Source organism: Echinops telfairi, unplaced genomic scaffold (genome assembly GCF_000313985.2).
Source record: "Echinops telfairi isolate 266 unplaced genomic scaffold, ASM31398v2 ScPeMD7_2010;HRSCAF=2546, whole genome shotgun sequence".
Classification (NCBI taxonomy): domain Eukaryota; kingdom Metazoa; phylum Chordata; class Mammalia; order Afrosoricida; family Tenrecidae; genus Echinops; species Echinops telfairi.
The window spans coordinates 14,723,033-14,742,418 of NW_022105908.1; the positions used below are offsets into that span (position 1 = coordinate 14,723,033).

At 47.0% G+C, this 19,386-nt stretch overlaps 1 protein-coding gene across 1 annotated transcript in view; it reads right to left on the bottom strand.

Moving 5' to 3' along the window:
- TSPAN14 (tetraspanin 14) overlaps positions 1 to 19,386 on the bottom strand; it is a 41,908-nt gene that overhangs the window by 9,860 nt on the left and 12,662 nt on the right. Inside the window, exon 2 of the mRNA XM_004712980.2 lies at positions 956 to 1,006. Within this exon, the coding sequence (XP_004713037.1) occupies positions 956 to 1,006 (51 nt within the window). The remainder of the gene's footprint in view (positions 1 to 955; positions 1,007 to 19,386) is intronic.

Consider the following 19,386-nt stretch of genomic DNA (forward strand, 5'->3'; position numbering starts at 1 on the left):
ACACACACACACACACACACAGGGGCCACCAAGCACACTCGAGGCCTGGAAAATGCAATCCTAAACAGTTTCGGTGAAGCTGAAATACAAAGGGGCCCTTGTGGCTAGGAGCTGGCAGGATGGACAGAGTGGGTTAAAGCTGCCCTTACTTAGGCAGGCTCCACCCTGTAGGGTTACTGCAATCCCAGAGATAGCCACACGGTGGCACTGTAAGGCACAAATTACAATTGCTTGTAGGTCACTGGAGCAGAGCAACAGATGGCCAGCCTGGCCCTTGTCCTCTGGTGGTTTACAGGCCAAACAGAAAGTACCACAACCCGAAGGCAGCCCTTTCTATCTCCCCGGGGGCAAGGGAGGAAACCCTGCAGACCTTAATGCCCGGTCTGGCCCCGTCTTCTGAGAATACAGGTAGGTCGCATTACTGAGCCACCTCCCAATATCCACTCACTCCTGTGCTCCCCTGGCCCACATCACACCCTCTGGTCCATCAGAGCTGGCCCGCACTCCTGAGGGCTATGCAGGGGGAGGCGCACCAGCTTCAAGTGCTTACAGACCTGCCTCTGCAGGCCTTTCTAACCACGGGGTGGGGGCGGGGATGGAAGTCCCTCTCTGTTTGCATGGGTTATGTGGACAAAGGCGCTTCAGAAACCAACAGAGTTGTGTTCAAGGTACATGGGGGCTGTGGGAAGAGAGAGAAGGCTCTCCCCCTTGACAGAGCTGAAAGCCCCAGTCACCAGCCTCGAATAACTGCCCCTACGCTAGGGAGCAGAGCAGGGCTCAGGAGCCCGTATGGTCCCCAGAAGTCCCACAACCACTCCGGAAACTAGCTCCGTAGAGAACAATTCCAAGGTTAGGATGCAGAAAAAGTACTTGCGGGGAGCAGCAGTGAAGGGGTTGGGGTGGGGCAGTTAAAACTGGCCGAACCTGAGAGGGTCCTAGCCATAGTGGCACCTACCTTTTCGCTCCATGCCCACAGTCCGACGCCGAGGAAGACAACTCCGGCCAGCTGGGCAGGGGTGAGGAGAAAGAGAGAGAAAAAACCCGGTCAGACCCCAGGCTCACTCGTGCCTCTCAAGAGTCCACACTGGGGGGTGGGGGGTGGGGGGGTGTCCTGGCTCATATCCAGCAGGGTGGGGCAGCAACAAATACTGGGCATGTCCACCTGATAGCAAAGGACTTCTCACACTTCACACACCCCCAATAGCACCTTGTTCTCCCAACCTGGCTTCCCCACAGCTCATCCCAGCCCCCCCTGAGTGCAAGACAGAAACCTACACCCCATCCTGGACACCCCTTCCCGCCAACCACACATGTAACACACCAAGACCCTTGTGGTTTCGGCCTTCAAAAGACACAACGCGTCTGCCACCGCTTTCTTTCTGACTTTCGGCAGTCCACTTCAGTCTGGTCCGATTGATCTCATCCCACCAGTAGCCCCGTCTCCAACGAGAGCTGGGGGACACTCATGGGGGCAGTTCTTCCACGTGCTATCGGCCGCTATGAGCCGGCATCGACTCGATGGCAGGCAGTTGGTTTTTTGGGAGACACTCTGCCCACGCATGCCCTGCGGTTCACGTCACCATCCCCTCCACGCTGCCTGGGGTCACATATTAGTCAGCTGCCTCCCCACTGCAGCAGCGCCGGCCCTCCTCTCACAGGGGCTGAGCACTAAGGATAAGGGCTCATGTTTGTCCCCACTCTGTCTTAAAGGAAGAACTAAATATAACTCACACCAAAGACAGGAACTTGGGGGAGGGGGGAGTAATCACATGTTGTACCATTGGTCCCACAAACACGCGCCTGGAGGGGGCCTTGGGAAACATCCGTTACGACATGAAGAAACAGAAGCGGAGCAGAGGGGGCACTGGCTGGCCTGGGTGCCCACAGGATGGGGCAGTCAGGCAGGCAGCCTCACATGGTTCATTAATGTGCGCTACTAACACACACACACACATACACCACAAGTACGGGGCTTTAAAGAACACACACTTAATTTCTTCCAGTCTGGAGGCTGAAAGTCCAAATCAGGGTTGGCCACGCTGATGACTGCCTTGTCTACAGCCCCAGGGGTTCCTTGGTGTTTCTGGGCTTAGAGACAATCCACACACATTTTCTCTTCCTCATTGTGTGGGTGGGTGTGAGCGCGCACGCGTGCGGCCCTATCTCTACATCCATTCCGGTTCTCTCACAACTCAGAAGTGATCAGGTTTAGGACTCATCCCACTTGGGAATGACCTAAACATAACAAAGACAACCTGACTTCCAAGAAGGGTCCTCTTTATAGGTATCTAGCTGGTAGCTGCTGTCGCGTTGTCGGCCGGCGCGTGGTAACCCCAGTGCACGCTGGAACATAATTTCATGTCGACAGGATATATGAAAGCGTTGAGATGGAGTCTAGCCTGTCCATCGGGTCACAGCCTGGTGATACCGTCTTGTGGGTGTGGCCTTTTTCACAAGGAGGGCCCTGGGAACCTTCCCCTTCTCTCTCTGGCTTCACCTTCCTGCCGGCTGACCTTGACTGCGGCCACAGCCACCTCCCCTGGACCACAAAACTTTGTACCCACTGGCCTGTGATCACTGCAGGTGGCTGCAGGAGTCTGAAGAGGGACGTAAGGACTTGAGTTGGACTGGGCTGGGATGCTTTCTTGATATCTAATTACTTGAGATACTCACACATATCTACTTACTTCTTGGTATAAAGCTATGCATTACACATATATGAGTCCCAAGCCACCCAGACCTCCAACATCCCCCTGCTGGATGGGCAACCAGCCCACTGCAATCCCCGGGCTTTTCGCTGGCTTATTTCTGGCAGAGGTGACCCGGCCTTTCTCCCGAGTCTGTTTCCGTTTGGAAATGCCCCTGTGACCTGTGGAGCACCATGGACGCTTTCTGACAGGCTCGTGGTAAGTGAGCCGGAGCCGCACTGCCTGGAGTCAAACCCGGTCTTCTCCCACGTGGAACCACCGCCGACCTCTGCTCGTTACCAGCAAGGAAGCCAAGATGTCAACGCATTTTTGGAGAACCTGTCATCATAGGCCCTTTCCATGGAATTCTCTGAGGCAGCCGGTGGCAATGGCCCATGCCCTGGCCACCAGCCACGGTGCCTGTTCAGACTTGGAGTTCAGCCTCCAGGAACCCTCCTGAATCAGCTTTCCCTGCTGCCACGCCCAGGGAGAGGCTTGCTTCCGTCCCCTGGTACCATCAAGGAAGCACACTTCCCGATCACCACATCCTAACCACACCCTTAAAGGAGCGGAGGGGATACAGGCACTACCACGCCCCATTTACGGCTGGGTGGGGCAGACTGCGGCTCAACCTCCTGACCACGTTTTATCTCGCCCCACGCCCGTCAGGCCCAGTCACCAGGCCTGAAAGGGGAAGGAGCAGACTGAGGCCCCTGCCACAGGGCAAAGCAGAGGGGAGGGGCACACAGCTCTAAACCCGATGGCGAGGTCAGGGCGGGTGCACAGGGCCTCTCTGGGGGTGGGGCGGGGTGTGTGCCTGCCACATCTCCGCCTTAAGCCAAGTCCTCCGGGGGCACTCTGGGTTGGCCTGGCCCGGCCCTGCCCTGCCCTACCCTGTAATAACCACACAGTCCATGTGCTCACACCTGAGCGAGCCCAAGCGTGATCAAGGTCTCCCTGAACTGGAGGAAAAGATCCCACCCCAAGCGGCCGGGGCCCCTAGTAAGATCGCAGTGACCTCTGGGCAAAGGCACTAGAGATGCCCTCCAGGCCTGGGGCGTTTCTGCAAGCAATCTCAAGGCGCGCCCCCACCAGCAAAGGCCCAATTTCAGGCTTGCCCACTGGCTCCTGGACAGGTCCAGCCGATGTTCGGAGGCCCTTCTCCAGGCTGGCCTCAGCTATGCCAGCGTGGGGAAGACTGTCCAGGCACGGGCCACTCAATTGTGACAGTCTGGGATATGGCAATGCCTGGTTCCAATCTCCACTGATCAAGTCCTAGCAAGAAGACCTTGTACTTGCAGGTCTGGGAGCCCCTCGGAACCCTGGCTGTCCTCTACAAAGTGGGATGGCGCTTCCTGGATCACAGGAGGGTGGAGCAAAGGTGGGAGGAGCAATACAGGCAGTGACACGCCCCGGGACATGGAGGCTGGTCCATGTCTCCCCCACAGGGCTGGGGGCAGAGCCCTGTGGGGGAGACACAGGTAGACCAACAGACGCTCATGCTCTCTGCACCCCTTCTCTCCACCCCAGGTCCTTCTCTGTACCCCACCACCCAAGAACTCTCGGCCTCAGGCTTTGTCCTAAGTCAAGCTTCTCCTTTCTGGGGCATCTGTTTTACTCTGGAGATAATACTGACTGGCCAAAGAAAACAGGTCTTTCAGAGGCTTTTAAAGGGAGTCAAGAGGACTGGGAGTCCCTGGGATTCACACCCTCAGTGGCTAGCCAAAATGCTGACGGTTCGAGTCTGCTCAGAGGGGCCTTGGAAGAAAGGCCAGGTGATCTACTTGCCCCAAATCATCCACTGAAAACCCTATGGAACATAGTTCTTGTGGGAGCTACATAACTTCATGTCCACTTGAAGTGCAGGGGTGGAGTCTAGCTGCCACGCTGAGGCCTGTGCAAGCCCTGGAGATGATCCACCTCCATTAGATCCACAAGACCCTGTACCCACCGGCCTGTGATCTTCCTGGATCATTGCATGGAGTCTGAAGAGGGATTTATGGGCTAGATACTTTTGGAGTAGTATCAGATTTACAAACTTGAGTTGGACTGGGCTGTGATGTTTTCCTGATACACCATTACTCCTTGATATAAAGCCCTCTCTTACCAATTTATGGGTGTCGTTGGATTTGTTTCTATAGTCAGCCCGGCCTAACACAGTTCTACTCTGACACATGAGGTCACCATAAATCAGGGTCACCTGAACAGTGTCTATCTATCTAATTTATCTATCTATCAATCGATCGATCGCAGCAGTGGGGTAGGAGACGGAACAGCCTCAGCTCTGCTTCTAACGGGACCCAGTGACCCTGGGGACGCCCAGCTCTCTTGGGCCTCAGACTGACCATCCGTAAAACAAGTAGCTGCAGAAGAGGAAGGGCATCGGTTGGAGTCCCAGAGTTGCGCCATCACAAACCATGCTGTGTGGAGACCACACAGTCCTGGCACCCCCCTCAGAACAGGAAACCCCCTCCTGGTGCCAAGCTTCATGAGCGCAGAGTAGCAGCTTCGTCATAGCCACCTGATTTGCCAACAATTCAACTGAATGGAAGTTCAGAAACGAGGTCAGAGAGCACAAGCCCTAGATTTGCCCTAGCCCCCCGACACGCCGCAGGCTAGAGGAGCCCTGAACTCCCAACCCTACACAGAGCGAAGAAGGTCCCTCTCATGACAGCCCCTGGAACCAAGCCTGAACCGAGCCCCGAGCCGGCAGGAGTTTAGATCGTCTGGGCACAGAGGGGATGGTGGGGCCCAGCTTCCTCTGTAAAGAGGGAAATGTTCCCCTGTCCCTGGGCACGGGGGACTGGCGCAAGGTCCCCCGGTTATTGCACGCCCTGCTTTTTCCCTGCCAGCAGAGCAGTTCTCAGACTAAGAGGCCATGTGCTTTTCTCAGAACAGCGAGGGGAGGGGCCCATGGCCTCTATGCTGTGTCCCAGATAGCAGCCACCCCACCCCACCCCACAGGGGCCCAGCAACGTCAGGACTGTGAAATGAAGGACAACGGGGTGGGTGGGGGTCGTCCAAGGTGGTGACTGGCCGCTCCCCAAACAACAGCGAGAACAGTCCTCAGACACAGCGCCTTCCTACCCAGCCTCTGCCGCCACCGCAACAAGGAGACACAGAAGGCAGAGGAGAAACACCCTAGACCAGGAGCTGGGATTTAAGGAAAGGGCCACAGGGTAGCTCTCTTCGTGCGCCAGATGGGCTGTCTCAACTCGACAGGAAAGCTGCCCTAGGTGACAGGTCCAGAAATGTCTGTCGTAGGCTCCAGGATAAGCACACATCCAAAACCAGGTGGCGAGCCAAATGTGGTCCCCTGGCAACCCTGCAAAAGCATCACACAGACACCATCTGGACCCAGAGGCCAGTCAGAGTCCTCAGCTCAGCTGCACAAACCCCAGGCTACTCTGGCAAGTCGGGTCTCCTACGCAGCAGAAACACGGGTATATGTTTGCATCACGTTAAGAGGCCCTAAGCGCTTACAGCTGTTAAGCAATCCAAATGATATAGTCCTACAATGAAATAGTACAGAACAGTGAGAGTAAATTATCTACAGCCACACACAACATTAAGAACAAATCTCACTCAAACATAGTCTCTAACCGAAAATGTCAAGTGAGACACAAAAGGCTCTCTATTCTCAGAGAAGTATACTTAGCCAGAGGAGTTGTACCTAGGCCTTCAGTCAAAGGTTACTCACAGGCAAGAAGAGGGGGAGGGGCCTCATAGCAAGGAGAACTCCCGTAAACACACCCAGAAATGACAGAGAAGACAGAATTTGCAGGCAAATATTTTTAAAAGTCTATTATAAATCTGCCTGTGAACTTAAATCAAAATGAGAAAAGTGGAAGACATAAGAAAGACTCCAATGGAAAATGCAATAGAACCGAAGAATTCACTAGGTGCGATCAACAATTAGGCACTGCCGAAGAAGAGTCCAGAGAATGCGAAGACGAAGCGAGAAAACTTACGCAAACTAAAGTGTACATCCATTACTGCCAAGTCCATTCAACTCAGTAACCCTACAAGACAAAGTAGGATTGTCCTTCAACAAGCCTTGCAAAGCTGCAGTCTTCCTGTAGTGGTTATGCACTAGGTTGCAATATCCATGGTCGGCAGTTCGAAACCACCAGCAGCTGCATGGGAGAAAGACTGGGCTTTCTACTCCGGTAAACAGTTACAGTCTCAGAAACCCACAGGGGTTCACTGTGAGTCAGCACTGATTCAATGGCATTGAGTTTGGTTTGTTATTTTGAATCTTCATGGATGCATACTGCTAATATTTCTCCCACAGGGCAGTTGGTGAGTTTGAACTGCCAAGCGGTTAGTAGCTGAGCACTTAACCAATGTACTCTACCAGGGCTCTTAAAAGGGAAAGATGACACCAAGCCATTCAACATGTAAATTACGGGACTTCTAGAAAAATGTTTATGGGGGGGTGTGTGTGCCATGGGGGGAAGGTATGCGTTAAATAATTGTTAAAAAGTGCAAATGTGATGAAACTATAAATCCGCACACTCAAGATGTGCAAGGGACCTCAAGCAGGGAAAGCACAAAGAGAAACTGCCCCCATGCAAATGAGAGGGCTTCAAAGTTTGTGGAAACAGTGGATTCAGAAGTGACGGAATGTTTCCACAAACTTGTTGAAGCCCCTCCCATAACAAAATCCCTAAGCTCTAGTACTACAGAGAGACTCTTGAAGTCAGCTGGGAGAAAAGCACCCCTTACCAAAGAACAAGCTGAAACACTCAGGGTTCTCATGACGCTGACTCACGCCAGGAGAAGTGGGAGGACACACTTACAAACAAAAAGAGCAAAACACAAACGCTATTAAATCAGCATTCTGTATTTAGCAAATATGTTCTCCAAAGATGATAACATGAGGTATTTCTCAGAAAAAATTTACAAACTAGGAACCCAAAGGCAACAGATCTACAACTCAGACGTATTAATGGGCACTGACAGAGACCTGGAGTCACACACAAAGCTGATGGAGGAAAACAGGATGTCGCTCATATTCAAAGACATCCCCTTTTTTCCATTTCTTCTCTAAAATTAATTTAAAAGCAAAATAAAGATGTATTTGTAGAGTTTTTAACTTATAAAAGCAAAGCTGTATGACAAAAAAGAATGCTGAGTGGGAAAGAGAAGTAAATCATTTCAAAGTTCTTAGATAATACATGAAGTGGTATATGAAATGTCAAGTTAAAGATGCATGGGGTACACTGTAAACCAGGTGCATGGCACATGTTAACACAGACACACAACCATGAAAACATGATCAATGGATTTCGACCAAGGTACTGAGTCCACAAAATAGGGAAAGAACAGTCTCTTCTATAAATGGTGCTGACACAATTGGACCTTCACACACAAAGGAATAAAACTGTATCCACACCCCGTACTATCCGCAAAAGCTAAAATGGAACAATGACCGAAAGATAAGAACTAAAACTGGAAAGGTGAAATGCGTTAGGTAAAGCTTCCAGTGTCTATGCTTGACAATGGATCCTTGGATGCAGTACCACAAGCACAAATCTTCAACGTAATGTAGGCAAACCGGACTTTGAAGATGCTTGCGTGCGTTTCAAATGACTTTATCAAGAAAGCAACAGCGCAACCCAGAGAACAGGAGAAACCGTGTGGTCACCGCATTCCTGATATGGGTTTAATACCTAGAATATAAAGAATTCTGACGACTCAACAAAAGACAAACGAACTAAAAATGGGCAAAGGACTTGAACAGAAACTTCTCCAGAGAGATAGACAGATGGCCAGCAAGCACAGGGAAAGAAGTTCCACGTCATCAGGCATTAAGAAAATGCACATAAGAATCACAAGATACAGCTTCACACTCAATAGGATCATTGTAATTAGAAAACACAAAGGAACGAGAGTTGGCAAGAAACAGGCTCTCATGAATTGCTGGTGGGAGTGTAAAATGATTCAGTCATTATGGAAGAGTTCAGAAGGGCGTCAGAAAATTAGACATATCAAATTAAAATTATGATGATGCAGCAACGCCACTCTTAGGTACACACCCAAAAACCTTGAAAGTGGAACTTAAAACAGACATCGTTCACCAATATTCACTGCAGATGACTCACAATAGCCCAAAGGTAGAAACAGCCTAAGTAAAGGCATCAAAAATTGAATGCGTAAGAAAATGTGCTCTTTCTAACAGTGTATGCATACACTAAGAAGAAATAAAATGAGGCACTGGTAGTTTAGTGATAGAATTACTCCCTTTTATGCAAGAGACTTGAGTTCAATGCCCAGCCAGTGGAATTCATGTGCCAATGCAATAGCACTGGGGAATAGGTTCAGGGAAACTTCCACAGTGAGATGGATTAAAAAGAAAGGTCTGGTGGCTACTTCCAAAAAGCTGCCAGTGGAAAATCCTATGGAGCACAATAGTCCAATCTACACCAATCATGGAGCCAACAAAGAGCTGGGCAAAAGTTCATGACATTGTGCACGCTGTCAAATGAGTTAGGGCCTCTGATGAAGTACCGATAAGGAAAAACAGAGTCCTGATCAAAGCTACAACATACGTGAGCTTTGAAAATTATCCTGCTGAGAGGAAAAACGTCAAGCATGGAAGGACAAATATTGCATGATCCTACTTAGATATTGCATTGGGACCAAAATTTAATAAGGGTTTCCAAGGGCTGAGGTAGAGTTATACATGATTGTCAAAGGGGGTGTTGAAGTGAAGTTTCTTAACAAAGTTCTTCTATCCATGTCTAACTCCCAACAAGTGATTAGGTGGGATTTGCAAACAGGGTATGTGAAACACTATTGGGAGGGATTGGTTCGTTTTGGCTGCATGTAAGCGCACCATCCAGTAGCCAGAAGAATTCATGTAAGAGCACCATCCAGTAGTCAGAAGAAAGAATTTGGGGGACCATCAAGGAAGAGGTGCCACCAAAAAAGCATCAAGATCCTTGCTTGACTGGAGACAGCAGAGCATGCCACACAGAGACCAGAGGCACCAGAGAGCAGAGGAGCAATGCCAAGGCCACGGAACAGAGAAGCGGGCTGGCTTCCTGGCCCACAGAACAAGGCAGAGGCCAAGGGACCATGTGCTGAACAGCTGAGGACCAAAAGATCTGACTGCTAGCTGAGGACAAGTTCTGCTGTGGACTATATATTTAATGCTTTGTTAGCCTCCCTAACAGACCCCACTAATCATGAATATTGTGGGAGTTCTGTGTGGACCACTGAAACGGCTTTGAAAGCTACCGAGCAGTGCAGTGCCGTGGGAAGAAGGGATGGAGTCAGAATAGGGAGAAAAAAGGATGGAGGTGGAGGCATGTCTAACCTCTGCCTGTGACAATCGGCCTTGGGCCGGTGTGGCAATGTATTTTCCTTGTCCCTTGTGTAGCCAAAGGAGATCAGACATGGTGCCAGGCCATTTTCTTCAAAGGAGAACTGAGTGCTTCTTTGGGGTGATGATAATAAACATTTGAAAATGGTAGGGTGATGACAGAATAAAACAGTAACTGTCATTAGTGTGTGAATTAATTATACACTTAAAATAGTTAAAGGAACACATTTTGTTATATGAGTTTTACGATAAAAATATTTCTCAATAGAGAGGTCAACGAGCCAAGAGAAGGAGCAAAATGAGACAAAAGGAAGTGGAGTAAAAAGGAGGGACAATGCCATTCTTCCCAAATTACACTGGAAACCAGGAACAAAGATCAGATAGCAAATTTAAAACCCAGAGGAAGGTAATAGGTTTAAATTCAACTGTAAGAAGAATTATTATGTGTAAGTGATCTAAGTACTCCAGTTAAGGAGCAAAAATTGTCATTTGACAAAAGCAAAGTCTACCTTTATGAAAAAAACTCATTTTCTTTACATACACACACACACACACCTTTTGTATACTCCACTACTTATCTGTCAGTTTACCATACTGTGGCAGCCTCTGTGGTGCTGGAAGCTGTGTTACTGGTTTTTCAAATGGCAGCAGGGGCATGCAAAGTGAAAAGGTTTCGGAGGAGCCTCCAGACCAAGAACAGACAGAGGAGGAGGAATCGGCTCTCCACTTAGGAGGAAGTAGCCGCTGAAACCCTTATGTACGGCTTCGAAACATTGTCACATACTTAAGGTCTAATGAATGGAAGCAGAACATTGTGCGAGAGTGCCGGAGGATGGGCACTGAGGAACAGTAACACTAGGAGGTCCACGTATCATAGAAGAATCAGCCCTTTGAGATAAAAAGGGAAGCACTTACCCAAGGACCAAGTGCAGGCTGGTTAGCAAAGGAGGAATGGAAACGGGAAATATTCGAGGCTGTGAGACCAAGTGAGGTTACATGGTGAGAAGTGCCATCAAGGGACTTGAAACAAAAATGTGTATGAACTGTTGAATCGAAAACGAATGATCTGCACTGTAAACCTTCACCCAATTCACAATAAAAAAATTTAAAAACTAAAGTTAAATAGAAGCAGGGAGGGAAAAGGACGTGGAAGAAGGCACAATTTCAATATAAGCTATAACATACACAACTTTGCAGCAACAGTAAGAGCAACCAAAAATTAGTGTCTGGCTATGCAGGTAGATACAGATGCACCTATGTGCTCAGGAAAGCATGTATGAGCATAGGCCCATTTATGTATCTTTAAACGTGTGTATACGTATGTCTGTGGATGATGCATCTTATATCCGCATAAATACGCAATAACCCACAATAGGGCACCGTTACTCTTGGAGGGCAACCTAGTCAATTGGCATAACGTTGTTCAACAAAGAGGATGCTCTTCAGCTGAGTCTGATGAGTAAAATCTGGGGTTGCAAATGTTTCGGTTTCAGAGCAGCCGTCTAGAAAACTCGGGGTCTCTATTCCTATGAAGCAAAGGAGAATGAAGGAAATCAAAGGAGAAACTAGCCCGTGGGGCTAAGAGGCTACACTGGACTCTTACCTGCTACCAGAAAGAACAAGGTGGCACCTGGCTACCCTTACCAACCATTCTGACGAAGAATACAATAGGAGGTCCCAGAAAGAATGAAAAAAAAGTAGAACTGTGCTAATAATCTCTTTTAGGAGAATTGATTCAGGACGAATTGCAAGAAGTTGGGGACAGATGAGGCTCCAAATGTCCAACCCCTGCATGATGCTATTCTCTATTTTCCTCTACTCCTCCCTTAAGTGCATTCCCTCACGTGTCTGGGTTCTGTGACTCACTGCAGTGTCCCACAGAAACTCACCAAAGTTTAGGGGAATTACTCAGGTGGTGGTGGGTGTTTTTATGTCCAAATGTGAAAGTCAGGCAAGGGGAAGCCAGATGCTGGGTCCTGAGGATACACCTCACTCTTGGATCTCACCAATGATATTACACTGTCTGTTCCTCAAAGGGCTCCTTTTAAAGGTAGCAGGAAATCCTATTCACAATTACTCACAGGAGAATCCTATCAGGATCTTCTCCCACCTTCTTCCCAGACTCATGCAGGTTAATAGGACGTTTGGTGGGAGTTACATGTGCATCAATAGCACAATCAAATTAACATATAATCCCCTTTAACTTTTTAATGATAAACAAATATAATAATCTAATCTCCACTCCTGGACTGTATCCTATTTATGCACATATGATGTGGGGCCTCTGGGAGGATGCTTCCAGTAGGCAACGGTCTCCTACTAATCTTACTCAGCCAGGCTTTTTCCCAGGCCATTCCAGAAGCAGCTCTCCTCCTCTCAGCTATTAGCATATCATTCCTTACATTCCTTAATGACAAGTAGCATTAACCAAGATAAGCTTTAAACAAAGAGTGTGGCTGAGTCACATCCTCTCATCCTATTCTTGTTCCTTAGCAGATAATGATCTCAAAAATGGGACTATAGTCACAGGCTTATGAAGTTCAAAACTTACATCGCATATCGGATTAAAGATGGAAGGGCCATATTAATTGACTGTAACCAAGGACAAAACTCAGTCAGGGTGCAGTGTAATGTAACAATGATGAAACATACAACTTCCTCTAGTTCCTAAATGTATCCTCCCCCCACCCCCAACTATCATGATCCTAATTCTACCTTACAAGTCTGGCTAGACCAGAGGATGTACACTGGTACAGATAGGAACTGGAAACACAGGGATCCAGGACAGATGATCCCTTCAGGACCAGGGGTGAGGGTGGTGATACTGGGAGGGTGGGTTAGAAAGGGGGAACCGATTACAAGGATCTACATGTGACCTCTTCCCTGGGGGACGGACAACAGAAAAATGGGTGAAGGGAGATGTCGAACAGAGCAAGATATGACAAAACAATAATTTATAAATTATCTAGGGTTCATGAGAAAGGGGGCAGCGGGGAAGGAGGGGAAAAATGAGGAGCTGATGCCAGGAGCTTACATGGAGAGAAATGTTTTCAGAATGAGGGCAATGAATGTACAAATGTGCTTTACACAGTTGATGCATGTATGGATTGTGATAAGAGTTGTATGAGCCCCCAATAAAATGATTTTTTTTAAAAGAACTGTAACAGCTCGCAATAGAATGATCTTTAAAAAATAATAAATAAATATAATAGCAAAAAAGTGCTGAAAAACTCAGCATATACACGAGTATAGTGTGTGTGTGTGTGTGTGTGTGTGTGTGTGTGTGTGTGTGTGTAATCACAAGATCTAGAACCAAGAAAGGAAACTTACAGCAAAGCGATGACAAACAACAAGTAGGAAACGGATTTAGAAGAATCGTGAGGTGATCGAGACCAAACCGCGTCTTGATGACCCGACTCCGAGCAGCCCTCCCGGGGGCTCCCGGCCCAGTCTGTCGGCAGAGGAGCTTGGCCCCCAGCACCAGCAGTGCTCCTGAATTGTGAACGAGAAGATCGAAAGCTATAACCAGTTACTCTAGGAACTCGGGCGACTGCTTGGAGATGAAAAGGTAGACACAAGTGAAGCCTCAAACGGAAGAATGAGCGAAATAAACATGTTATCTTGTCATCGTACGTGCCCTGACTGCTTTGGGATATAAATGAGGATGGGCCGGAAACATTACTCCAAAAGAAAGATTGGTTTCTCACTGCTTACACGCCCACACCCAAAGAGCATAAAACACACTGTTAAGCTACTGCATCGAGCTTACTGGAGTACTGGGATCAGGGAAATGGACTCTGTGGCTAGTATAAAAGTCATTAGCGATGAGTAATTTCAATATCTTCTTCTTCCTTCTGAACAAAACAAACTACTACGGTAGCTGTGACATAATGTACTTATGTCCTGAGCGGGCCTAGGTACTTAAGGGGGTGTGATGATGATGCATCAGGTTGGCCGGCCAGGGGTCTAAGGGTTATGCAACTGTCCTCCACTTTGTGATCTGATCTGGGAGGAGACCTGGGAGGCGTGGCCTACACCCAATAGATGTTCCAGCCAAGCCTGCCCAGCCACCTCGTCCTCCCTCCCCCCTCCCTCCCTCCCTCCCTCCCCTACGTCCAGCTTGTCATCATCTGACCTCCGTTCTTGAGATGTAAACCAACACCAGCCTGATGCTGTCTGTCCCGCCCATTAGGGTTTCATCAGTCCCTGGTAAATCAGGAGAAGCTGCCAACCTGACACAGCACCCACAGATTTGGGACTTGCAAGTCCCCCACAAGGATGTGGGCCATTTCCTTGAAGGAAACCTCTCTTCTTCCTACATATGCTCCACTGGTTGTGCTTCTTAGAGAATCGGGTAAAATCACTTGTAGCAACCACGGCAAATGTATGCAGACAAAACTGTATACCGGGGGTGGGTGGAAGGGAAGGAGTGTTACTGCCTATGTAACACCAAGTTTCCATTTACTGTGATGCAAAAATTACGCTCCTAAGGGTACATCTGAACAGCCACTTAGTGTACAGGCAGACCCAGGAGTCTGAATGAGTTCCATTCCCCAGTAGGTCTTTAGATTGAATTTGTACATGAGTCCGAATAGGTAAGCACAGTGCATATTTAATGTCAATTAAACGTTTGTCTTAGTATATAGTATATGGTGTACTTTTCCATGCATAAAAAATTAAATACTTCCAGACACCTTAAAACACCTTTAACATAATTTAGTAACAATAAGAGTGTTTTGATGTGTCTCACAAAGTAGTGCCCATTTGTTACTAAGAACTCTGTTTCTTGAATTTTTGCATCATAGGCTTTACAGGGGTCAATTTTTAACTGTAGGTTGTATGTAAGTTGGACAACTATAAATCACTGTAACTATGGTCATTAAGTTGTATACTTACAAAAACTTGAATTGGCAAACAGTGTGTAACAAGAACAAAGAGCAGCTGCTAAGGCAGCTGACGCACAGCTAAATAACGTAACGGGATGCAGGCTCTTTCTTTCCTAAGTATTTTTCGGGTAATTTTTATTTCATTTTATCGGGGGCTCTTGGGATTTGGTTTCTTGGAGTTTGAGGGCCCTGGTTTCAAAGAGCAGTTCTGTTCATTGATCTAGGATCACGGGTAGTGTTTCTGCTCTACCTTCTGCTTCACTGCACAGTACCTTGGGTTTTGAAAGCTTTCAAAAAGCCATACGAGGCGCATCTAACGATCTCAAGTCACCTGAACAACCGAGGAAGAGGGAGAGTCAAGAATCGGGAGAGATGAAATGTGCGACTCCTTGTCTCCCGTGACAAGGCCAAGCAGACAGGGCACAAGGCCCAGTGAGTGCCACAGGAAGGAAGCTGGCAGGACACCAGCCCCGGTTCTCCAAAATGTGCCATCCTGAGCCACAAGGGTGCCCGTGAGCAAAGCGGTTTAAGCTCCGAGTCCGTATCACTTCAACACCTTCACTGACATCTGTCTTTTCCCGGGTTTGTAACTCAAAGCCCTTTATCTCAGCAGGTACTCTTGAGAGTATAGGATTTCTTTCTAGAAACAAGAGGCGGGAGTAGGCGGTCAACGCTAATGCTTATTGCATTCGCCCAGTGTGCAACTGGGTCCAACATGAATGGTTATTGGGCGGATTATATAAATAGATAATAAGTCTCTGGTGCATTTAAAAAATTCTTTTTTAAAAACAGTTTTATTGGCACTTCATCCACCTATCGTACAATTCAATAGCCTAGGCGGCTGCGTGCGGCTGCAGGAGAAGATGGCGGTCTTCACAGGAGTAAAAGTTCCTCGTAATTGTCACTGTGTTGGAAGAACTTGAAGGAGGGCAAAAAGGAGTAGGCGATGGTACACAGTTAGCTGGGGCCTTGAAGATGATAAAGATATGACACCAGGTGGACAGGCATGATTATTGGGCCACCAAGGACAAATGATGAAAACAAAATATAGAGCTTGAAAGTAGAATGTGGACCTAAATTTCCAGAAGCACTTCCATCGGTTAGATTTATAACGCAAATTAATATGAATGGAATAAATAATTCCAGTGGAATGGTGGATGCACGCAGTATACCAGTATTATCAAAATGGCAAAATTCCTATAGCCTTAAAGTTGCACCTTAAGAGCTAAGACGACCAACGATGTCCAAAAAATTGTGAAACTTCCACTGCCACCAGGACTGTGGACAAACATAAAACAACTGAGTTTCGTAGATCTCACACTTGTCTTAAATCAACAAACTTCTACTCATGTTAATCTCTTGATCAAGTTTCACAATGCAAAATACCCACACATTAAGTCCAAGAATTCCAGCTGGTAAACATGACGTAGACATTTGTAAGACTACTTAATGTATGTATACCCATTATGTTTTCAAGCCACAGGAGGAAAAATACAGCACTTCTTCCTTATCAAAGTACTGTCACCTATGCATACACCTGGAGTGCTGAGAACCATTCAGGTGTACGAGATGAGAGCTGGCTGGAGAAGTGTCAGGCTGCTGGGGAAGGATATACTCATGTTTGTGAAAAACCGTCTCCAGGAGGAAACCATCAGCAGGGGTCCTCAAACTAGGGCCCCGCGGGCCACATGCAGCCCACCGAGGACCTTTATCCGGCCCGCCTTTTGTTTTTGTACTTCAAAATAAGATATGTGCAATGTGCATAGGAATTTGCTCATAGCTTCTTTGTTAAACTACAGTCCGGCCCTCCAACAGGTCTGAGGGACAGTGAACTGTCCCCCTGTGTAAAAAGTTTGAGGACCCCTGATCAAGGGCATGCTTTATCCATCGTGCTTAATGAAAGAGCTACAGTGAAAATTGTTCAAAGTTGTAGGTACAATGAATATTGTTGCAATTGTGTTAAATTTTGAAGTAGTGTGGGTGCTGACTACTATTAGCTTCAAAAATATGTTCAGGATTCTTTAGATATCTATATTTATAAATTTAAAAAGTGGGAGTCATTGATGATTTTCTGTTAAAAGTTGTTTCTGTGTATTACATATAACAGACATGGTAAATATCTGTTGATAGTCTTCTTTTTAACAAACTATGCATTTAAGTTTAAGTGAAACCAACAAAAAGAAATAGGTGTATGGATATATGATTTTAAGGTGAAAGTCTTAAAAAAATGTAAATAAAATGTGGAAAGTGTCTCAGATGGTGTCATTTCATTATATATATACTATATATCTATAGTACCTTTCAAAAGTTGTAAAAATCAAGAGTTGTATCACTTTTCATCTGTACACATTTTTATTTTATTAACTTATATTCTTATGAGTTGGAAATTTTCAGAAAATACATACTATCTTTCTTGAGAATGTGGGATACTGGGAACAACAAAATGCTCTCCAATTCAACAACTTCTACGAGTATAATTCAGTGCCAATGATTATATTCTTCGTGCTGTGCAATCATTATTGATATATTTTTCAAATTATTCCACAGCCTTTAAAATAAACTCCATGTCCTCTAAGGAAAAATTCTTCCTCCTTCACCCATGATAACCGTCGGTCAACTTATTTTTTCAGTAGTTTTCTTGATAAAATATTCACCTATCACAAAGTTCCATAGTTACGTCACTTTTAGAAAGAGTTGTATAAACATGAGTCCACTGAGGTACACTTTAACAAGGGACATAGGGGAAAGGCCCACTAAATGCACAAATTCCTGAGGTGAGACCCAGACACTCTGGCAGGGGTCTGACCCAACCCAGGGACGCATATGGCAACCACCTGAAAAGGAGGGGAAAGAAAATAAAAATGACAATGTGGATCGTGGGGGAACAGGGCAGTAAACCACTGACCGGGAGGGTATTGTTTATGTCTCCACAGGAAAGGGAGAGGGACCAGACATCAACCTGGTACGGCAAACCTTGAGGGCAACATGCTGGCATTAAGCAGTGAACTAACAGAGAGATCTGCGGTACCAGCCCCAATCCCAGCTACGTCAACCTCCCTAGAAGAATGCACCACAGAGGACAGCTCTGAAGATACAGCCCAGGAAGAGTGACAGGTCTGCCCAGACCACACGGGAGCAAACTTAAGACGGAAAGAAAGAGAAAGAGAGGGCTGCATCCTGGCCCACCAAGCCCCAGGACGACACTCCTGCTCAGAGCAGCCAAGGACACAGAGAGAGCTCATTGTAGGGACAGCCCCACCATGAGACACGACATCCCCTCACAGACCCACAGCCCTGCAGGGGACAGCACTGGAGATACCTGTGGAAATTGGGTCCAGTCTGACATCACCCCCAGCCACCTTACACACACACACACACACACACCAGGGCAAAACACAAAGGGAGCTCAAAAGAGTAGCAAAGGGAGCAAAGCAACCAAGTCCCCCAGGGATCCCAAAAGTAGACTTCAGACATGGAGGACAGGACTTAGCACCTCATCAGACTCGATCGGAAAACATACATAAGGGTCAGCATATAGACTTGGAATTATTTATAGGCCTTTTTCTTCTTTTCATGTCTATCTACATAAGATAGGAAAGATAGACGATCCCAAGGAAAAAACAATGGGACTGATGGTTAGTGGGCAGGGGGCAGGGAACAGGGGAAAAGGGATATAGGTGAGGGAAAGGAAGAGAGGAGCAACAAATCCAAAGACAAGGGAACAAGAGATCTAAAACCAATGGCGAGGAAGGTGTAGAATGCCTGGTGGGGTTTGATCAAGTACAATGTAGCCCAGAGGAATTACAAGAGCCGAAATGAAGGTCAACCATGAGAGTGGGACAGGAAGAAAGTAAAAGGAAACAGCAGAAAGAACTAGAAGGCAAAAGGCATTTATAGAGGTATAAATATAGGCATGTATATATGTAAATATATTAATATATAACGATAGGGTATAGGTTGGTATACATATGTTAAATATTAAGGCAGCAGACAGACACTGGGCCTCTACTCAAGTTTTCCCTCAACACAAGAACACGTTGTTCTAATAACCTGGCATTCTGTGATGCTCACTTTTCTCAACACAATTGCTGAAGTCAAAAATGGGTGCATAAGCAAATGTGGTAAAGAAAGGTGATGGTGCTCAGCTCTTAGAAGATACAGCATCTGGGGTCTTAAAGATTTGAAATTAAACAAGTGGCCATGTAGCAGGTAAGCAACAAAGCCCCCATGGAACAAGCACACCAGCCCGTGTGATCATAAGGTGTTGAGGGGATCATATATAAGGCATTAGAAGACGCAAAACAATCATGTCAATATGAACGAGGTGGGTCAGAGTGGAGACCTAAAGCCCATCAGGGTCACAAGGAAGGGACATGCCAGCCAGAGTACAGTATAGCACCAACAAAACACACAACATTCCTCTAGTTCTTTAATGCTTCCTCCCACCACTATCATGACCCCAGTTCTACCTTACAAATCCAGA